Below are 22,508 nucleotides of genomic sequence, written 5' to 3' on the forward strand. Positions count from 1 at the left end.
ACAAGGCCTGATCCTCAGCTGGTGTTAATTTTGCATAGCTCCATGGAGTTCAGGGATAGTATGCTAAAGTACACCCACTGAGGATTTATTTGACTCATAGATTTTAAAAACAGAAGGCTGGGTATAATCTGGTCTCCACTATGGCACAAGCAAGGGGTTCACAAGTGGTTTCTTCACAGAAGGTTATAATGTAATTACCCCTCTGCCACTGCACCTTTTTCTCTTTCCCCCAAGTTTCCAGTAGATGAAAAGATCCATTGCTTGAGGATACAAGGCTATAGAAATCACGTTGCAGACAAGTTTAAAAATGCAACACTGTGACAGGATGCTCCAAGCAGGAGCAAATCTACTGCAACTAAGGAATTTTACTGATCTCCAAAAAGCCTACTTCGATGTTTGTGAGGCAGGGGAGGAGATTCTACCTGCTCAGATTTTCTTTACGGTAGTATTTTCCAAAAATGTACTCACTTTTAGGATGTCATCCAGATGCATAACTTCTTGGTCCAGGTCCTGAAACTCTTTATACTGCTCTTTATGTGGCTCAAGAGCTAAGAGAAGCCCTTGCAAGGCTTCTTCAATGCTTCCATCGAGATAAGACTTATATCCTTCTGATTCCCCACTAATGGATCCCTCACACGGCAGCTTCTCTGGGGTCACGGGTGCCTCTGCCGACGTCAGCCTTTTCACCAGCTGCTTCGTGATGTTGCCCTCGTAGGTATCCAGCTCCACAGGCTTAAGCTCTGAACCTTCATCCGTGTCCTGCAGCAGAGACACCGGGACGCTTGTCTCTATAAAGACGCGATCACTCCCAGCATCAGAGTTGTTTTGGCAAACATCAGGAGCTGCCCTTGGGGTGCCCTTGTTCTCAACCGCTGCCCCCTCTCCCTGGGACAGCAGGTCCTTGGGCTCAGCAACAGAGTCTCTGCGGGAGTCGCTGCTGCTGCAGTTCAGGCTTGAGCTCCTGGAGGACGTGAGGGCTCGGTGCTGGGTGGGGGTGGCAGTGATGTCAGGGCTGGAGCTGACATGAGCAGAAGAGGACTCTGCTGCGTTGGCGGGGGGCATGCGGTCTTCATAAGGCAGGTCGCCGAAAGTGAAAGAGAGAGGCCTCTTCTCAGTGGTGGCAGTCCCATTCTCAAAGACGTCATCTGGCAAATTCGACTGAAAAGGTAATGAAGAGAGAAAATGTTTTTCATGTAGCCATGCAAAGAAAAACAATAAAGTATGTGCCCGGGAAACAAAAATGCAAGGAGAAAGATTAGAGAAGCATTCAACACTTGAGATATGGGAAAAATATTTCAAATCCAATTTCTGCTTTCATCTGGCATGGGTCCTGATTTCAGCAGGAAAACTGCTGCAAAACCCAAGCTCAGCATCTCTCTGTTAAGCAGAGAGCTCTGGGAAGTGAGTCCCAGAACAGAGATCCAAATTCTGCTCGTCCCACCAGATTTCCTCAGACAGCTTTTCCACTGTACTGCTCCGGTTCCTGTGGCATGTGTCTTTTTAATGGGGCTGTACTTAAACCACCTTGGCTGCATTTTCATGTCCATTATAGTTTTCTGTTGTATTTATTTTCTGACTTCTAAAATAGCAATCCCTAAAATTTAACACAGTTTGCTCCAAAAGTTTCTCTAGTGTCATGGCACTTTAATGGTGATATTACTATGCTATTTCTTTTCTGCTGAAAGTATGTTCTGTGTATGGTGTGGGTATCTCTAATAATAGTTGAATGTGAGTTACATAGGAGTCCTGTTGAACACGTGTTTCTGCTGAAATGAAACAGGAGAATTTGTAGTGGTGGTGTATTGACCAGTACATTGATCATTTAGGAAGAAAAACAGTGTATACAGACCCAAAAAAGATCACATCATATATATATATATATATGTATATATGTTCATCTCTCTGACTGACCTATGGGGAAAAATCACTGTAAGAGTCACAACCTGCCTATCTGACCTACAAATCTCACTTTGTTAAGTGACCAACTCATGGAATTGCACAGCACAGATGAAAGGCAACTACTATTTTGCTGACAATTTGCTGGAAAGAACTGTAGGCATTCACATGTTGGTATGGTGCATAAGATTAAAATGTCCAAAACTTGCATTTTTTTGTTCCCAGCACTATTAGCAGCTTTTTTCCCTAAACAATCATTATATTGAAAGGTTCATTTCTTCTTTTTCCTGATGGGGGTATGCTTTTAGCATCTGAAAGTCATGTTACTAGGCAAATGTATAACACCAATCAGTGTAGCAGGACATTTTTAAGTATCATGCTGACTTGTATTCCTGCCCTGCTCTCTGCCCACAGATAGTTGGCTTCTGATCATTATCCCTGCAGAAACCAAAAGGAACTTTGATTTAATGTGAGCAGCATGGGCTCTCATAGTCATGTTCTCTCCTCTAATCAGTCAGCAAAATGAGTGAGTTGCAACAGAGAACAACACAAGAAGCATGCGTGGGAGTGGAGGTGCCACACAGGGACCAAAAACACCCTTCACCAAACCAAATCCAGGACTCACATATAGCTCTAGCCTTGCTTTTGGGCTTAGCCTGAGCGATGGCAGGTCACTAAAAGAGCGACTGCGACGAAGCTTGTCAAAGAAAGTGTCTTGCAGAGCATCTAAGATTGTCAACTTTGGCCTGTCTTGCAGGGGATGCAGCCATTTCTTCAACAGTTAAAGCAAACAGGGTGTGAGGGAGGGAAAGTTAAAGGAATGTTTTGTAGCAGAGTACTAAATTATAGGCATAGGATGCAGCACTTGTAAAATTCGTATCTGTACAGATGGCTTATTCAGCTTAATACACAGTCCTGATTAAGCATTCAGAATTTGATTCATGCAAAATGTAAGAGCACACTGTCAATATCTTTGGTACAGGGGCAAAATTGACGATGGGATGCATTAAAAATATTAGTTTTAGAACGGTTGCTACAGTTACAAAATCAACACACATTTCAGAAAGATTATTCAAGTATTATAGCAGTCAGGCAAGAAGAATAGGTATGCAATAATTGGCCATTTAGTTTTAAAGATGCCAGGATCATAGTCACATTTTAGGATTAGCAGCTAGGAATGCACTTGCTTTGTAAGTATTTGTATGGGTAACCTGCTGGAACCAGGGGAAAAAAGCTTAGACATGTAAAGCAATGCAGCATTTGCAGTGTTTGAACTGCTCTAGGGCTTCTCATTACGTAAACATGAAGGCAAACACAGCTTACAAAGAATGAGTGGTCCTTGAAGGTTGGCGTTTCTGGAGTGCCTTGGCTGTACATGGACATTCTCCTCTGGAGAGCAGATGCCTTGCTCACATTTCCTGTGGACGGGGTCAAATCTTCAACATCAAAGGGACTACAGGCACACAAGCAGAAAAAAAAAAGGTTGTTAGGCTCAGTGAGAAGGAATTTCAGGTCCATGGAAAGAATTTTTGAAAAGGTCATTTATTAGCACATCAAAACTTGGAGGTGGCAAGTTTTTTAGCAGAAGTGTTTAAAAGAAAATGTCGTTAATTAGACACCAGGCTCAGAAGCGTGGTTTTCAGTTCTGATAAATGTATTCCACTCTCAGAAATCATTTATGTAGCGTAGTCTGATGCTATTCTTCTCATATGGAAAGTACTCTCGGATTTGAGCTGACAAGTGTCACACATACTAATGCAAAACTTGCTCTACTATTAATAGAGCTCATTGCGTTATAAAGGAAATCAGTAGATGTTTTTCCTGGCTTTATGTTTATTGCATTACAAGAAATGGCATACGTGACTGTAAAAGCCAAAAGCATCAATGCTTCTTGAGGAATGACAGTTATTGATTTTGTTAAAGTGCCATGAGAATTGTGTTTGGATCCTAACACCATCAGCTCATCTATGTTGACCAACACAGATAGAATGATAGAATCATTTTAGTTAGAAAAAACACTTAAGATCATCGAGTCCAACCATAAATCTAACACTAAATCATGTCCCTAAGCACCATGTATACAATGGACAATACTGGTTTTCCCACCACCTTCATGGCATATGAAGCCCTTTTAAGCCAGTTTTTAAAGATGGGCCAACTTCTGCACTTGGCTATGCAAGTGTAAATCCAGAGCAACCTCACAGAACTTCACAGTAATATTAAAAAATTCTAATGAATATATGAGGACTCAGTTATGCCACTTTCTTGAGCTTGGAGAAGAAGTATACACTTCAGGCAATTCTATGATCTCTCATCCCTATCTGTTCCACATGCCTCATGGTGTCAGTACTCACCACTTGTACTGTAACAGCTAAACCTAGGCACAAACCCATTTGCCACAGGTAACCTGTGGCTGACCATGAACTAATTCTCATCTCCCAAACTTGGGCCACAATTCCTTCCCCATCAGCCTTAGCGGGGAGCAAAAAGTAGAGAAGAGACCACATGGACGTTTTCTCTTTGGTTTAATTTTTACAACTGCTTGACCCAGTGACCAACCAGACAGCTCTACTTACTACCAGGTGATTTCAAGATTCAGCTTTATTGTGCCAAGGTCGTTAATGTCTACTGCAACCACCTGAGGCCGAGCTGCAAACAGGTCTTTTGTTTCACAGGTAACACTTCCCACAAGGATATGAGTAGCAAGTCCTTTAACTTCTGTAACCTGCAAGAGACAAGAACAAGATACATAGGACCACACAAGGCATTGTAATCTTTAATTACAAAGCAATGGTTTTGATTTTCTGACCTGGACCCGTTGCTAAAAGGCTTCCAAAATAGGGCTATGTTTGTTGAATTTTCATCACTTAGGGGAAAAATCAGATTTATTTTTTGAAATAAATATATAGTTGCATATGATCATACTTCTGTATTTTCTTTATGTTTTTATGAGTGTCAGAAGAGAACAACCATGCTGGCTCAGACCAAGGGGATGTCTGGCCTTGGTATTTAGTCTTTTGCAGCGACCATAAGCAGAACCCAAGGGGAGAGTAAGAAGAGGAAGAGCATATTGGATGTTTTCCCATCTAATACTCTCTCAGTAACTGACAATTTTCATGGCAGGCAATCTCCTGATGTAACTGGACTACTTAGCAATTCCCAAGGGAGCTTGCTTTCATGTGTTTGTCTCCTGTAATTCTGAAGCCATGTACTTGTTTGCATCTATGATGGCCTTTGGTGACGACTTCCACGGATGTATTGGCAAAGAACGACCTCAGTATGTTTTTATAGTAGGAGCAGAGTAAAGCACTAGCGACACTTACACATATATCTGTCTGAAAATTCAGAGGGACAGTTATAAATGCAGCTCCAATACACAAAGAAACCTTTGGCTACTTGCTTGAAAGTTATGTGGAAGTCTTTGGAGAGAGTCCAAAAGGGATGAGAATATGCACATTAACCTTAATAGTACTGGGACTCTCATTTGTAGCTCTTGTGTACTACAAGAAAGGATTACCTCCTAAACTTCCCTCTAAAAATTGTGGTGCTAGATTAGGGAGAGTGAGTCATCTTGTGTCACAACGTGAAAACCTACTGTCTCGCATATTTGGGATTATTTTGTTGGTGGTTTTGTAATTGCTTGCATTTTTCTCATGAAGGTTTTATAGTCTCTAAGTGGGACATTTCACATGAGACTTTCAAGACACTCGCCTGTTTAAGCTGCCTTAGCAGGGACACCTGGTGTAATTATTAGCAGCAATTTCTAGACAGGGGTCAGGGAATGGATATCTCTGGGTTGGAGGTTTGTTGGAAGGAAAGCACATGAGCGCATGGACCTTCAGCCAGCAGAAAACTGTGTGGGGAAGCCTGGAGTAATGAGGGGATGAAGCAGTGGTGGTAAGACTCTGGTCTGGGAGGAAAAATCACTGGTAGGAGTTACAGAAGCTGTTCTTTCCCTGGGGAATGGGGCACAGAGCCAGAAGAAAGCAGAAGGTTGCAGGCTTTAAAAAATTTTGGGAACTGCTGTGCTTTAGGAAGCTGCCAAAAAGTCAGAGAGGTTTTTCTACAGGCCCCCATCTCACTGTGAGCAGAAACCTCACAGCACTGCTACCTCACACTGTAGCACTGCCCTTCTGTGCAGGATGGTGGGACTGGACCTCAGGACTTTTCCAGCTTATGCCCAAATGGCCCCTACATGTGTTCAAATGAGAGACCTGTCTATTTCTCCAGATCAGCAGATGCTGCTCTCTTATCTGAGCAGTATTAAACAAACTCAGCAGCAGTGGGATTTTTTGGGTTTGGGTTTTGTGTTGCTGTTGTTTTCCTGAATGCTGTTAGCAAAACAGGTTCATAGTATTCGCTTGCTTTGGTGCAAATAATCTGAGTTGCTGGAGAGCGATGTGAGGCAAGACCTATGTTAGTATGGCTATGACACTAGTCTAGGCAGATTTAGGACAACCTCTCCCACAGGACTGCCCAACTGATTACAGTCTTGTAGCATCCAGATTGGACAATTCTAATAGCACTTCAGTAGGTGTGTTGGAAATACTAATGATGGCTCATTTCCAAAGACTTTAATGATGATCTGCTGTCTTTTTGCTGATGGCTCACAAGAAGGTAGGTTCTTGACTCCTGCCTCGTTTGCATGCATACCTTAATGGAGATCAGTCCAACAATGAGAGGGAGGAAAACCATTTCTTCTCCATCCCAGCTTTGCTTGCCATTTACTTCTATCTTGCCTTTCAGTTTCCATCGCTGGCGACCATAACGCATGAAAATCTGGAAAAGGAAAATCCTCTTATTTTCTTAAGAAATCTAGTCCCTTGATGCACAAACACCAGAAACAGAACAGGGGAAAGGGTCTGAAATAGGTTGGAAGAGTTAGTGGTGCAGGTGCTGCCAATCTGCTTCCCATTGAGCCAGAAGGAAAAGGTCTGTCCTGCAGAACCTCTGCCTCTCAGTTCGCCTAATGACTCCTTTGGGCAAGGCACCCCTCAGCCCAGCTTTCACCATAATGTAATAGATGACTAATAACAAAGAAGCTGCAGGACTTTTAACTGTCTTTACAGGGAAAGCAGCAGCGGGGCAAGCCGAAGATTTGTGAGGGGCAGGAGGAAAGTCCCTGTGGCCTTTCCTACACCTACAGCTCCTGCACATTTCCTGCAGGGTTAGCTCAGTTCTGCATAAAGCTGGAGGCTTTCATTTTAATCCATCTCCAATTAACCTGCTCTTGATGTACTCCACTGGAATGCTGCAGTGACTGGAGATCCTGATGTCGCCTCAGAGCAGGCAACATCTGGGGCTCAAGAAATGATTCTTCTATGTCTTTCTGCTATTCTGCTTTATGATGAAGTCTAAGCATTCAGTAAAGGATGCTTGCAAAGGCTTGTCCAATTTGCTCTGAGTGCATGGGATGGGGCATACACTTTTTTTCCAGGGAAATAAGAAACATTTATCATGAATAAGACAGTGAGAAGGAGACACTTAAATGATAAGCAGGTTTTGATTTTTTTTAACTTTTTTTTTTTTTTACTTGTTTGTTTTAATATAAATTTTTAGAATAAAAAAAATAAAAATAAAAAAAGCTTGTAGTCCTTTGAATAGCCATCATCCAGTGCTCTGAATGTAATTTTCAGGTCTTCTGACAGATGCCCTGACATAGGCAGACATAAAAAGAACTACAAGGTTTTTCAGAGCATACACGGGGACAATAATAGCTGTTTCTTGGGGTGCTGATGTGAAAAGGCTTTATTCATTGCGAGATAAAAAGCAGCAGAAATCTGCCTTTCTTTTGATTCTTTCTCTATTAAGCAAACCATAAACCAACCCAGACATACCTCGTATTGATCTCCTGGGCAGAGCCGAGCAAAACCAGCCAGACCTGAGGAGAAAAGACACGGAGGGGCTGTGGGAGGGTCTGGGTTGCTGAGCACAGGGGTGCCCAGCAGCAGGGTGCAGTGGGGTGCCCTGGGGCCACCACCGCTACCATGCTTGGACAGAGAAAAGCAGCAGCCCCCCAACAGCCACTCCCCAGGATAGGTTTTTAATCCCCCTCTTACTGCTGCCTTAGCACCCTCTAAGCCAAGATTGTACCCCCACCCCACAGTATTAATTTTCTTTCTCTTTTTTTTTTTTTTCATATAATTCACTGGGTTGTGGTTTCTTACACATCAAAAAATTGCACTTTCCACCTTTTTTTTTTCCTACAACAGCTCAAACTATTCTGTAATAGTTACAGAAAGAGAAGAAACAGCTCCTTGATGTCATCTGGCTTCAGAAACCCAGCTTCGCACCCCTGCTGTTGTGAGGCGTATGTGAGCTGCTGAGTACCATGTAGTGCTTGCTGCTTAACACTAATCAGACCGAGCTATACATTATAACACAGATTCCTTTTTAGCACATCTTAATAGAAACACACGAGGGTAACCTGCTGTTTGGCATTTCCATGACACTATCATTCCATTACCTGCCTAGTTTCTTTCAATTGTAAATACGTCCATAAACATGACTGACATCTGTAAGAAGAGATTTATCCTCTTTCCCCAGAGGAGGAAAACTAGTGTAGCAGAGCACTTGTGGTATATGTTTGCTTTTTTTAGTTGGTTGTTTGGTTGTGGGGGTTTTGTTTTGATTTGGTTGTTGTTGTTGTTGTGTGTAATTAGTTAGTTTGTTTTGGTTTATTTTTGTTTTAAAGTAGGACAAGATGGTGGTATTTCTATGTTGGCACTCTGCATATAAAATGGAAAGTTTCCTGGGGCTTGTGACCATCCTGAAATCCCAGGGAAGTTACCATTCCTCTCCTGGCCTTGTGACCTGCTCTTCTACAGGACACAAATGGTTGTTTATCACTAACCTAATCCTCTCTCTCCACAGAGGGAATCTCTCCTTTCTCACAGAGCTCCTCAGTAGCTACCTATGGTACTTGTTTTGGTATAAAAATTCACTTGTACCAGCTGCTACAGCACTACAAGCTTGCAGGGCAGGTTTGTCTGTCCTGCACAATGCATGCTCTTAACAGGACTCAGCTTTGCCTGCATAAGCCTAAAACTATGCTTGCAGTCCTGCAATGCCCCACAAAAAACATCCTGAGGACATATATAAAGCCTGTGGCAGAGAAAGGAATGAAAACAAACTTTCTGAGGTCTTTGGGCTTCATTTATCCTAAGATGCCATGACTGAATATATATGAGTGAGTTAAAATCAAGGCAAGTATGATGAAAAGCTAGTGTTGGCTTTATTTACTGGGCTGAATTAGTCCTGTTAGCTGGACTGTAGAAACAACTAGATCTCTGCATGCAGTCATGGCCTGTCCCTGTGATCTGCTGATCATCCTCTTCCATTTCTTTGACCAGAAAAGAGTTTTCTTTGCTCATCTTACTGTTTAGCAGAACAGAGAGGCTCTTGCTCAGAGCTCATATTACCAATTCCTTTCTAAGTTATTTACTGTTTATAAATAATTTAAGTTTACTAGCAATTCACTTCTGCTTCTCTCTCCCCAGGCATGCTTTTATAATTAAATTTGATCTGTTGGGACATCACTGAAAGTATCTGAGGAAAATAAAAGGCTCTTTCTTTGCTCAGCGGATGGAGTGGAAGGGAAAAACCAGCTTAAAACAACACATGGACCTTGTATGGAGTGGAGGTCTGTGAGCAGTGACTGGCCCAACCAGGCACCGCTTTGGGTTGATGGACATGAAAGGGAGAGGTGAACCTGGAACTGCAGCGGTAGGTGATGGTCAGGTCTCCACAGCCTGATGAGGGGGCTAAGATTTCATGGAATAGGTACTTTGAGCGGAAACCATCATTTCGTAACTGAATGGCTCTTGGGGACTAAATGTATGGCAGGAGCCAAAGGCTCTGTTGTATCATTTCAAATGTCACAGCTTGGTAAAAGCATTGTCCTGGGCTTGTGATGCAGGCTGGGCGGGAGGTGGTTCCTGGGGTGTCAACGTAAGTAATGAGGGACAGAGTCATTACGTGGCCGTGGTAAGGTGGCAGGACACTCATGTCCTTCATTAGCGGGGCCACCTGAAGTTCAGGCAGCAGGTACACCTCTGCTCATGTGCAGGGTGCTGGACACATGGACTGTGGTTTCTGGTGCTGAGCTTTGTGTTGCAGAGCCCCTGGTGCATCAGGCCAGTGTATTGCTGTCCTTAAGTGAAACGCCTGAGCATTTTGTCTCCTGGTGTCCTGGCACTTCCAACAGATATAGGGGCACCTCCCTATATATTGTAAGAGGACACGCCAATTCCATACAAGGACTTCTCAATTTCCACATTGGGTTTCCCTGTTTAGTTTCAACAGCTGATTAATCCTGAGCAATAATCAGAGCATGCTGGCAAGTTTATTATTTGGAAAAATGATTTTTTTTTTAAAATCAGTCATAAAATCACAGTATGGATCCCCTTCTTCCAGACAGCACTGTGTAGGTTGGTGTACTTTCAGTGTAAGTGACAGAGGGCACAAAATAAAAATAGCTTTCACTGAAATGGCTAGGAACAGATAAGCTTTGGGGAGTTGAATGCTTTGATTTTAAATTAGATCCTAAAGTTAGTTAGATGCGCTGCAAGTGTAAAATAAGGGGGAAGCTTGCTGCATGACCTGTAGGCTTTTGTGCTAGAGCTGTTGTGAGCTCCAGCACTAGCAATGGTTGGATTGTCCTATTGGATTCCTGTTCCTAAGGAAAACTATCTGGATAGAAGTTTTAGCTGTCCTCATTAGAGAATGCTTAATGATACGACATTTCTCTTTGCAATTTTCTAATTTGGTCTTCCTTACATTATGAGAACAGTGTTCAGAAGTCACTGTTGTTTGTGGTTTGCGCTCTGCTTCTGCACGTGAGCGCAGCACCTGGCTCCTGGAGACCCCTTGAGCTTTGCTGGAGGATTTGGGTGAACAAAAGAGAAGGGGCCAGACCTTTTCGGCCCACTCATTTGCGATGTCACGACAGCTTCTGCAACGTGTCCTGCTGTCAGAAACTGTACATTGCACTGTACTTAGAGCAAGTAAGGAAACGCTCCAAGAGACCTGGCATAATGCAGTTCCCTTTCTACATTGTGTGACCTCGTGTTTCCTTCAGCAAGTCTATGCTGAGGTTCTGCTGTGGGTTTTTATATTAAAATATCTGTCTCAGGCTCTGTGTGTCCATCTTGTAACTTTACATCTAGGACTGCTTTTCCATTATCTAAGAGTGGGGCGCTTAAAAACCTGAGGTTTGTTGCTATGGGATGGAGCTAAAAGAATGACAATAGCTGCTGTGCTTGTTTTCTCTAGTATAGAAGCATGGAGTAACTACTTTAATTTGATCTAAGCTAGATCATGTCTCATGCACTGCAACCACTGGACACAAGTATCTCACAACTGTGACAAGGCAGGCAGAATCAAAACCCTGTATGAGATTTGTGAGCTCCAAAAACTCCACCAGAAATGCTGTGAATTTTTAAAACGGCAAGATTTCAAGTGAAAACTTAAGAGTGCATGAATATTTAGACACCGACTTTGTTTCATAGAACTATTTTCAAGGCAGTGATAGAAGATCCAAAAAAGATCCCCCACAATCTCTTCTTTAAAACATTGAGTCTTAAAGAGATAACAGCATTAGCGATCCCTGGTGATTCACTGAGGCTTCAGGTAAAACTAATTCCATTGTATTCATACCCATAAAGTCCCCTGTCATAAAGAGAGGGAATAAACAGAAAGGTGGATGCCACCACTGAGTTATCTCGATGTTTAAATGGTAAACTACCCCCAGCTCTTTCCTTTTTTATATTTGTTCAAAAATAGTAGTAGTCAGCCTCAGCAAAAGTAAGCAACAGAGAAACAGCTGATGTCACATTAAGAAAGTATTTCGAACTTCAGCTCCATAGGCATTCACGTAATTTCCCAGTCATCTTCTTAAAGGATTATGGAAATAGAGACTAAACGTTCAGCAGCCTTTAAAACTGAATTGCTTTGGCTGTTGGGTGGAGCATTTGAGGGAGGCAATTAGCCTTGAAAACGAGGTGCAGGCAATTAGCCTTGAAAATGAGATGCAGCATCTCAGAAAGTCAGTCTGAAAGCTTTGATGTTCCTGGCTCTGTGATCCTTTCCACTGGGCAGGGGTGCAAATTGGGGGTTTGAAGGCTCAGCAAAGAGTGGAGGAAAACCACACTTATCACAAATACATGTCAAACTAGCCTGTCTCAATGCCTTCACTAATGTGCACAGATAGTGCTACTGTTCAGGGGGAATGAAGGGAAAGGTGAAAAGGCAATTACCTTTCATCTTGATGCAAAACTCCCCCAATAGGTTTTCCAGCTCTGCTTCTATGGTACACATGTTCTGTGTTGGAAAAGAGAATACTGAGGTCAGACAAATCTTCTTTCTGCTTTTTTTTGTTGTTGTTTTGTTTTTAAGATCTATTTGGAAAGAGAAGCTTCTGCTAGACAGTTGAAAGATATTTTGCAATAAAACCAATCTGCCAGAGCCATCCTTGCTGTTTAGCTAGATCTGGCCCTAAAAATGGCAGCTATGCCTACTTGTACCAAAGCTGAATGTAACCCTGTGCTGTTCTTCTGCTGTTCTCTGATCCTTCTGTTACCAGAGGGCAGCTGTGACGCCTGAAGCATGACCTGATCACTGTCCCAGTCCTCTCCAGCCAGGACATGTGCCAGCAGCAGCAGCTCCATGCTCCAGAATGACTCCCAGCATGTTTTCAATCTCTCAAGAAATGTGGACTACATTAAGAAAAAAAAGACAGTGGGAGACAGGTACTGGCCCCTCTCCGGTTCGTCCTTCAGATTTCAGAAGGATGTCACAGCGTGTGTGCTGGCACATTTGTGACACTATTAGATCCTTCTTCATCTACTGCCTGTTCAGTAAAACAGATGCTGATCATAGCAAGTAAAATGGTAGAATGCAGCACATGTCTGTACATAGATGGGTCCCAGCCAACCTGCCACACCAAAATCTGCAGAGCGGGATGGACATAATAAGAATATTTGTAGTTTCAGGCAATATTTATGCTTTTTTTTCTTGTGCAGCAGTTCCTGACTATAACCCTGGTCTTGTAGAACATAAACATTATGATCTCAAGGAGCTCTTTGGGCCTCTATCAGCCATCTCTGTAAGTCATCAGGTATTCCTCTTCGCTGATTTTGCTTTTAATTCTTTTATCTTGATTAAATTCTCCCTGAAATCAGTGGCAAAGTTCCCATGGCCTTCAAACAGTGCAAGAGAGAAAGCCTAAACTGATGAGGGCGTACCTCTGTGTACTCCTTGTAACTCCTGTTGATCTCAGTTAAACTCTCTCGAGCTGCTTTGCTGGCAGGAGACGTTGCAAAGGCTTGCTTCATTTTACTGGCACCATCACAGAGACGTCTTTGGATACAGTATGCTTCATAAAGCTCATCCACCTAATGGGAACAAGGAAGGTGAATTGAAAACCAAACCAAAACAAAACAGAAAAGACAACAAAGTAAACCCGACAAACAATGACTTTCTTTGCATTACAAGGAAACTCAGCCAAACTCTTAGATCCATTGGAGATGGTGAGCAAATGAAGCTGTGATACTGTTACAGTCTATGAAAAAAAAAAACCAACACAGGATAAAAATAACTTCCACTGTAAAAGCTTCATTACAGCTACACTAGATGCTGCCAGCAATTCACCTGCTTGCCATGCATGCCTTTAACCATTGCAACTCCCTTTCCCCCTGTAACAGCAGGGCAGACACGCAGCAAGCTTCTCAAGCATATGTGTGGAAGGGCTCTTTCAAAGGCAAATGCAACATCCACACCACCAAATGGGATTGGATGCCTTAAATGGCACATTTAACAGCACCAGCAACATCTTCTGTTTCGGTAAAACCAGCTGCAGATAGAGGCTGTTGCAATATTTGACTAATAGCTACTACTGGATGCAGAGAGCAATTCTTTGAATTCTCACTGCCCATCCTCCAGAAGCTGGGAGTCACCGTCAGAATCAGCACAAGAAAAGGACTTAGAAGCAGCTGATGTTAAGAAAATATTTCCAACTTCAGCCCCACAGGCATTCACATAAATTTCCTAGTAATCTTCTTAAAGGCCTTTGGCATGAGTTAGGCACCAAACATTTTGAAAGCACTCTGGCACTTCTACAAAATCCACTCACACACAGTTTAAAGTCTCACCTGGACCTAGCTTCAGAGTGCAATGGATTTCCATGTGTCGCATGCTTTTGTTTCCCTTTTCCATCTGATCTCTGCACTGAATGTATATATTTACTCCAACTGAGCTGTTTGGTGGGAGTCTACAGGGATATAGCTGGTATATATACATATCTATCTATCTATCTATCTGTGCACACACCCCAGCTATTTATAGTGGTATATATAGTGGTACATATTTATATAAACTTAATCTGCCAGATACAGGAGATGCAGGTTTTCTAATCTGACTTTATCAGGGTAAGGAAAAAGGAAGGAATAGAGGAAACTGTCTCTTCTTGCTGCCTTTAATGTCCCTGCTAAGACAGGATGATACTTGTTTTTTACCTAGAATAACTATTTCCTTTGTCATCTCTGACATCAAGCGATCGCCCTGTGCCCCATGATGCTCAGTAGTATATTTTCATAGCAGAGTCTCTCTCTGTGAAAGGTTCCAGTGCCTTGGGTTCCTCAGTTTATGATTTTGTATTGCAGCATTAGAGATGACCCTGATGTGACAACCTAGGTGTGCTCCAAATCCCACTTTCCAAGCCTGCTTAAACTCTAACAAAATGTCTGTCTTTGCTTATTTATTTGGAGTAGAACTAGTCTTCCTGACAGCTTCGAAGTGTTAGGTTGACTTTTACACAGCTAGCTTGGATACCTGGTGGCCGAAGTCTCTGACTGGAGGGATCCCTCACCAAAACAGGGACTGCTTTGGAAAGTGAAAGAGTTCAGCAAAGAGTAACGGAGGCATAGGTAGCATTTTGCCATTTCGAAGTTACAAAAAAAGCTTCTTGGAGTCATATCCACTCTTATTTCTCTTGCAAGTCAGCAAGCTAAAGCCAGCTACTATAAATGTCACTTGGTATTTACTTTTGACATTGGGTGGAGTGTTAACCCAGGGCTGACATCCTGCCCCTGCTAGAGTGGCTAGGGTATGCTCAGCTGCCCCCCTAACTACATGGGGTCTGATAGTGCACATTTCATTTTCCTCACTTTGCTTCCTCTACAGAGCAGCAGCACATAGAGGGCAGAAGGCATCGCTGTGGCCCTGATTCAATACAGCTGAAAACAACCTTCTTCTATCAGTAGAAACAAGGATGTTTCTTAACCTGCCCAAGTCTGTACGTTTGATAGAATCATAGAATCATGGAAAAGTTTGGGTTGGAAGGGACCTTCACAGGTCATCTAGTCCAACCCCCTGCCAAGAGCAGGGACATCTTCAACTAGATCAGGTTGCTCAGAGCCCCATCCAGCCTGGCCTGGAATGTCTCCAGGGATGGGGCATCTACCACCTCTCTGGGCAACCTGGGCCAGTGTTTCACCACCCTTACTGTAAAAAATTTCTTCCTCCTGTCTAGCCTGAATCTCCCTTCTTTTAGTTTAAAACCATTACCCCTTATCCTTTCATACACCCTGCTAAAAAGTCTGTCCTTATCTTTCTTATAGGCTCCCCAGAGCCTTCTCTAGGCTGAACAACCCCAAACGTCCTAATGCAGCACAGCTCCGTTCCTTTTCTCTCTGTTGCTGTGAGTTACAGAAAGTGAACTAATGTACTCAGCAAGCCTGCGTAATACTGACCAGTGTTACCTCTTGCGTTTCATGCTTTTCAGCCCTATTATCATGCCAGAAACCATTAGCTCTGAGCAGGCTGGTGTGGGAAGAACTTGAATGGAAATGTTCCCTAAGCACTAATTTTGCCATTCATGTTGCCAGCGAGAGAGAAGGTGGTTTGAGGAACAAAATTCAAGTCTATCACCTGGTGTAAGAAGACTGAAATTAAAAGGTTTGGATGTGTTGTGGTAATTGGAGCACTCCAAGCTGCATGAACATTTTTCAAATTACTCTCAAAGACATTTTGTCCATCAAAAATAATTCATTCTTTTGTCAGGCTCAGAAAAGCAACTAATTGCTAGCAGATATGTTTATAACTAAGAGAATACATGCCATGGATTTTGTCCAGCCCTAAAATGTATTAGTATAAATCACAAGTATGTCTACTGATTATTCTCACAGATCTAATCAAGTGGATGTGGGCCCTAAACCATGCAGCAGAAGTGTTAGTAGTGAAATCCAGGAATAAATCCAATCTAGCTGCTGTGTACAGTAGAGGCAACTGCCGAATTAAATTGCTTTCAGATGCAACTATCTCTACACCTATGGTTTAACAACAAGCATGTAGTGAGATAGATTTTTCCCAGCAAGCTCCTGACCCTGTGTTCTCTCTGTACTTAAAAGTGAGAGGGAGTGTCTTGCAGCACAGCCGGACCTCAGGGGCTACAAACAATGTGGGAACCCTTTCCTTGGCTCTGACCATCAGCCCATTGCAGTAAAATGCCAAATCTAGGAGAGGCTTCGTCAAAGCGGTCTCCCCGGAGCAGAGGGGTAGCAGGAGGTCAAGGGTTTGTTTTCCTAATAACATAGGAGCAGATGCAGAAGAAAGATGATAGGAGCGCCCATTACCTTGCTAATGTGGAACTCCAGCCTTCTCATGTATCTTTCGACCGCTTTGATTTGCTGAAGGAAATGAAGAGGCAGAGAGTAAGGCACATTTAAATAAATCAGTAAGTCATCACACTAACTCTGCTCAGGTCTTCAGGTCCCTGTGAGGCTCAGAAACTCCTACTTAAAACACACAGGGTTTTGTTGCCTGTGAATCTGCAATTAGCTGTTCCACATTACTACCATTACTTTGTTGATGGAAATGGAGCTCACTGACTTCTGTACTTAATGTAATTAAAAAAAAAAGTTTTCTTTGGTGGGATTTCCTTAGTTTTTTAAATTCTTAAAAAAGAAAAAACAAAGAGCTTTTTTAGCTGAACAGATAGTATTTTGAGTACTTTGAAAACCTGCATTAATCAGGTTTTGCATTTCAAAATCCATTCTGTTCTTCAGCAAACTGTTTTTGACAGCAAAACCAAGCTTGGCATTTTGACTGAAAAGAGCCAGACTTGTTCAGGAAGCTTTCTTCTTGTTTCACCCAAATTCTCCTGCTGAGAGAATAGTTTCAATTTTTCATTTTTTCCATCCCCAGAACTGGCAGGAGCAGGGGTTAAGCTGGGGCTCAAACTGGGTCCCACAGCCACCCCTGGCATGTCCCTGCCAGCCTCCCCCCAGCCTGGATCCAGCAGGGCCATGGTGCACAAGGCAATGGACTTAACAGCCAGCAGCTGACAGAAATTGGAGGTCTCGCTCCTCTGCCTCCCTCCTCCCCTGGCAGGGGCTGCCTCCTTCCCTGTGCCTGTCCTGGAGCCAGTTTAACTTGGTAGACCCCGGGAAAGGGCTGAGGGGTTAAGTTTGACGCTGGGTTAGTAAGCACAGATAGTTTGCAGAGATGCCTGGCAATACCAGGACCCCTGGGAAGAGGGGAGGAGCAGGACATCTTCCTTCGTAAATGTAAATTATCAGGTAGCTTCTCCTTCAACTGTGTTGGCCTGGGTAGTAGATCCAGGCAAAGAGAGGCTTCCCATGCCACATACCATATGGATAGAAACACTTCCTTGCAAAAACAGTGCCAAACGTAGTAACATACCTTATCTAAATCATACAGGACTCCCTGCAACAGAAAACATGGAACTGTCATTAATTTTGGAGCATAACAGCACCACAAGAAACTAATGTTTGTCAGTCAACAGAAATTACAAACAAGACCAAGGAAAGAACAGCATCAATGCAAATCCCTCATATCCCACTCGCACTCCTGGCGGCTCCAGCACCTCAAGAAGGTTACTGTGCATTCGCACCATGAACAAGTGTGACACGTACCAGGCGTGAGTTTCTTTTCATGTCTTTTAACTGAGTAGTCAACTTATCCAGCTCTGTCTGGTGAACTTCCAGATACTCACTGTAAACACAAACCAGAGAAGGGATGCATGAGTGCTGCAGCATATACCGAGCTGGCTGCTGACCATCCTAAAAGCAAATCTGTGCAACAAATGGCTTTCCTCATTGGATCTGTTTTCAGACAAAAACTTATTTATGTTGATCTGTCCAAAAAGCAGCTCCCTACTGCATTTTTAGTAATAAACAGGAGCCATTTATTTCACTGTGTATAAGAGCTCAGTGTTCTCCTTATATTGAACAATCAGTTTCAAGTAAACTAATCTGCTGCTTAGTTTACAGGCTGGTGCCTCCCAATTGCTGCTCTTGTATCTGGCACTTAAAAGCCCCATTATCATCTGGGATGTTCTCTTAAGGGTGATACAAGCCTCTGATGGGACTCTAGGAAATTCAGAGGAAAAAAAAAATCTAATGTTGAAAGCCCAGCCTTCGGGAGCTTTCCTTGCAATTTGAGTGGAAATGGGATTCTGCCCCCTGTATTTTTGTTTCTCATACAAATATTTCAGATCCTAAGTCTTACAATCCAGGCTCCAAGAAGTATATTTTCCTATCCTATGGTTGAGGATCCCTATTCCTGTGGTATGTTTCTGTAGGGTCTAAACAGTCACAGAAAGCTTCAGTCAACAAGCAGGATAAAGGCTCTTACTCCAGGCCATTCTTCAGGGCTCTGTAGACCTCTTCCACCCTTTTAGGCTGGGGCTCTTTGGGCGTAGTGCTGTTCTTATGGCCCAGATTATGCATTTTCTTCACCTTTGCTTGCGGCTTCTTGACTGCAGAGGAATTCTCAATAAAGGAGTTACACCTGCAAAATAAACATTAAAGAGGAGGAAACCCCTATAAATCACAACGATCTCAAAGGAGTGTAGCTCGAAGAAATCTTCTGATATTATCTCTGCTAGCAGAAACAAATCTGCTTCTGTGCCTGCCAGCTAAAGGACTGCGTTTTTTTACAGGTTAAGAGTTCTAAGCAGCCTGGGACAGACGCTGTCAGCTTTTGATGCGCCAGTTGCCTCGCCAAGATACGAATGGTGGTCTGGAAATGCCAGGCTGAGTCTGAGGCTCATCAGATGCTTCTCTGTTTTATACTATGCCTGTCCTGCCTCACGTTCCTCAGACACAGCCATAAAAGGGATGAGCTACATCCACGTGCCAAAACCAAACAGGAGCTCAGATAATCTCAGGCGTAAAGCCCGGGGGCTGCTAAGAAAGACTGGGGCTTAGTTAAGAGTGTGTTTGGAGGACAGCATCACGCCGCTGGTCTTGAGCATGGACCATAGGTAGCTCCACATGGTAAAGGGAGGATAGTTGTGCTGCATATATGTGACTCTTTGGTGACTCTGCTGGGGGTTCATCAGCATCTAACAACCATCACTGACTTGAGCTGGTGATGGGAGGTAGCATTTTGTCTGTCAATCCTTCTCGATTGCTAACTGGTGGTCTGACACTCAGAGACTCTGCACAAGTTAAAATTAATTGTAAAGTAGCCTCTGGGGGCATCAGGAGCAGGTTGACTTGATAAGCAACTGACTCAAAGCCCTAAACCTTGTCTAGCTAAAGGGTCATGCAAGGAAAGGCTCTGCAGCCAAGCTCTGCCCTGTTTCCAGCAGGACATAAAGGCAACCCTGCAAGGGAAACAGAGCTGTGTGGTAATGGGAAAACTGTCTTTTGGGTAGCAACGGTCTTAAATTGAGGGCAGTGGGAAGTGTATCATGCTCCTGCACATTTCACACATTGAAAAGATCACTGCATACGTTAGCAAATTAAAACGATTCTCTGAAATTCTCTCACAGCTCTGAGGCGTGTGAGGAAGCCCTGCATTAATGGAGGAGAGGCAAACAGGCACTTGGTTGCTAAGGCAGAGGGCAACAGCTTAATTATACAAACAATATCTAGAGAGATTTTTAGCCTAGAAGACATTATTCTGCAATCAGGGAGAAGGCAGCCCTCTCTCACCTCTTTCCCACCTTCACCCTCCCTCAGTGCCTGATTCAGATATTCCCCCTAGAGAGGAGCATGGCACTTGCCTGGAGCGTCTCTCCTGAAGCCCGCTGAAGCCAGCAAAGGACTGGCTTCTAATAATCCCATTAGGACCTCCTGGAGAGAATGAATGTGATCCTATTGACATGATTTCAGGAAGCCTGGAAGATATTCCTGAAAAACAACAGAAAGCAGGTCAGCAATGACAGAGGGTGAGAGAAGGTGGTGAGGCAGGGACTGCCTGGTGCCCATCAGGCACAGTAAGGGCTAACTGAACCCCATGAGGGACCACGAGCCGGGGCAATAAATCCGTTTGCATTGCCAAATTGTCCCGTCTGAAAAATAAAATGGTACTATTTTTACTTCTGACTTGTGGTCCATAGTCTACTGAAAATGTGCTGGAGACACAAAGAGGGTCTGGACTTGGGACTAGAAACCAGATGCTTCAGTGTACCCATCCCAGTGCCATCCTCAATTTCTGCCATGCCTGGCAGGCTTCTCCCCCAGCCCTGTGTCCCCATCTGCTACATCAAGATGCTCCAGAGATTATTCTGGGAGCATGTAGAGCTCTTAGGGGTCAGTCACCATCACTGTGACATGTTATTAAACATATTAGAGTTTAAAAAAGAGGGTTCATTCAGTATGAATCAAGTCCTGCAGCTCCCTTTTGATCCTTGCTCATTTTCCCCGTGGCTGTTCCTGCCTGGCTGCTGAGAAGGAAGATGCAGTGGGGGCATGCACAGCCATGGCACGCTGTGATGTGAGTGGGATGGTCCCCACCACAACAAGAGAGGAGTAAACAAGCTCCAGGCACCGTATGCTCTGTGTTTCACATGTTCATGGTGGGGGCCTCAGCACCCCAGAAGGACACCCTTGCTCCGCGTGTGTGTGTGTGCGCGCATTTTCAACACCCAGCTCAGCATCTGCACCAACCTAAGGTGATTTATATCCACTCACACAGAAACAGCAAACAGGTGCTGTGGTTCTTATAACAGTTCCATCAGCTTGCTGCTGCCATGAGGGGAGAGGAGGACATCTCCCTTTTTATTTCCTCCTTGTTTCACTGTTTTCCTTGTCTTGACTCCTGTGCTTGCTGCCCTCGGCAGACAACGAAGCAGATTTTTCCGCTGCCTTGATTTTGTGCTGCTCTGGTAAGAAGAATGGCCTCACTGAGCTGTCTGAGGAGCAGCACAGCCAGCTGTGCCCAGGCAGCAGGGCAGGGAGTAGGAGGGCGATGCTGGAGAGGAGGGCACTGGTCAGCAGATGCTGCCAGGGACCTGTCCCCAGTCCCGCAGGACCCATCCTCTCACCCTTCCCAGGGTGCCAGCACGGCTGCTAATGCCATTGTGCTGTGAAACAGATTGAAAAACTAGGCCAGCTTAAAAATAACCTGACAAAAAATGAAAAAGAGATTTTTCTTTCCATTTATTTTAAAAGCTGGACCAAGCATGCCCCATGCCCCAGTTCATTTCACTCCAACAGCTGGGCCGAAGGGTGAGTTTGGTGCCCAGGCAGGATGGCACGGCAGGGGCTGGAGCTGAGCTGCCTGCAGGCAAGGGAGCTGATGCCCTGCAAAATGGTGACCTACGATGCCGAGGGGGGTGACAACGAGTCTAAACCACCTTCTCATCCCCACAGACTAGGAATGACCACAAGCGCCCAACAAAGCAGCCACTTGTGAAGGCCACAGATTTGCAATGTAAGCCTTCACAACCAAACATATTTATTACAGATAAGCACCAGAGCTACATGGTGCCTGCACGGCAAACATTCACTGGAGAAAGCAAACACAGGGTGAAACACTGTACAGTCCAGTTATGTTTAATTTGTAGTGCTAAGCTGGGCAAATGTTGTTTGAGGTGGCAGTAGGTGTCATAGTGAGTTACTGCTTCCCTGTGGAGAGGACTCCATTGCCCAAGGAGCTGCTTTGTCAGGAGTATTTCTGCAAGAGCTCCACCAGAAATACTCCTTCCAGTCCCAGCACTGTCAACACTACTGGTAACGCGAAGTTTCCTCTATTGCACAACCAAAACAGTGTAAATCCTTCTGTTTCAGAAGTGAGGGCTACCCCCTGAGACTGGACAGCCCTCAGAGATACCACCTGAGCTGCAATTACACAGAATCACAGAACGTTAGGGATTGGAATTAATGCCAGTTTTCTCCTCCACTGTGGCCAGCAGATAATGGTGCTCCACCACTCATCCCTGGCTGAGCCCAGACACAGCATGTTTATCCACAGCGAGGACAAACCCTTGGGATAGAGAAGTTGCTCTCGGGCAGACCAGGGCTGTGAGCACCCATGCTAGGCAGAAACGCATGGCCAGGAAAGATGGGAGAAAGGGAGAGGGCTCAGGAGAAACTGCAGTGAGGACATGCTTCAGCTAACTCACACCAGGATAAACGTGCTCTAGCCACAGCTGGAGAGTCAATGAGAGCCCAAATTTGGCCCTGCACTCACTCCTAGCTCTTTAAGGCTCTCAGCACACCCCTGCAGGGCTGAGCTCTGCTCTGGCTTGCAGATACCCGGCTTTCGGTAGAAGGCGCTTTGCAGCTTCCAGGGTCAAACTGCGCATCCCTGCAGACAGTACAGCATCTGCCCACACCAGCTGACATCTAATAGGTCAAACC

At 44.1% G+C, this 22,508-nt stretch overlaps 1 protein-coding gene across 1 annotated transcript in view; it reads right to left on the bottom strand.

Annotated features, from left to right (window-relative positions):
• Positions 1-323: 323 nt before the first annotated feature.
• RIPOR2 (RHO family interacting cell polarization regulator 2) overlaps positions 324-22,508 on the bottom strand; it is a 55,213-nt gene continuing 33,028 nt past the window's right edge. The window contains exons 2-13 of the mRNA XM_080339261.1: positions 19,928-20,054; positions 18,550-18,705; positions 17,829-17,907; positions 17,596-17,619; positions 16,527-16,580; positions 13,140-13,289; positions 12,153-12,216; positions 7,734-7,777; positions 6,550-6,675; positions 4,473-4,621; positions 3,220-3,349; positions 324-1,158 (exon numbers count right to left, since the gene is read on the bottom strand). Of these exons, the coding sequence (XP_080195387.1) occupies positions 427-1,158; positions 3,220-3,349; positions 4,473-4,621; positions 6,550-6,675; positions 7,734-7,777; positions 12,153-12,216; positions 13,140-13,289; positions 16,527-16,580; positions 17,596-17,619; positions 17,829-17,907; positions 18,550-18,705; positions 19,928-20,054 (1,835 nt within the window). The 3' untranslated portion in view covers positions 324-426. The remainder of the gene's footprint in view (positions 1,159-3,219; positions 3,350-4,472; positions 4,622-6,549; positions 6,676-7,733; positions 7,778-12,152; positions 12,217-13,139; positions 13,290-16,526; positions 16,581-17,595; positions 17,620-17,828; positions 17,908-18,549; positions 18,706-19,927; positions 20,055-22,508) is intronic.

The sequence above is a fragment of the Nesoenas mayeri genome, assembly GCF_963082525.1.
Source record: "Nesoenas mayeri genome assembly, chromosome: 2".
NCBI classification, from domain to species: domain Eukaryota; kingdom Metazoa; phylum Chordata; class Aves; order Columbiformes; family Columbidae; genus Nesoenas; species Nesoenas mayeri.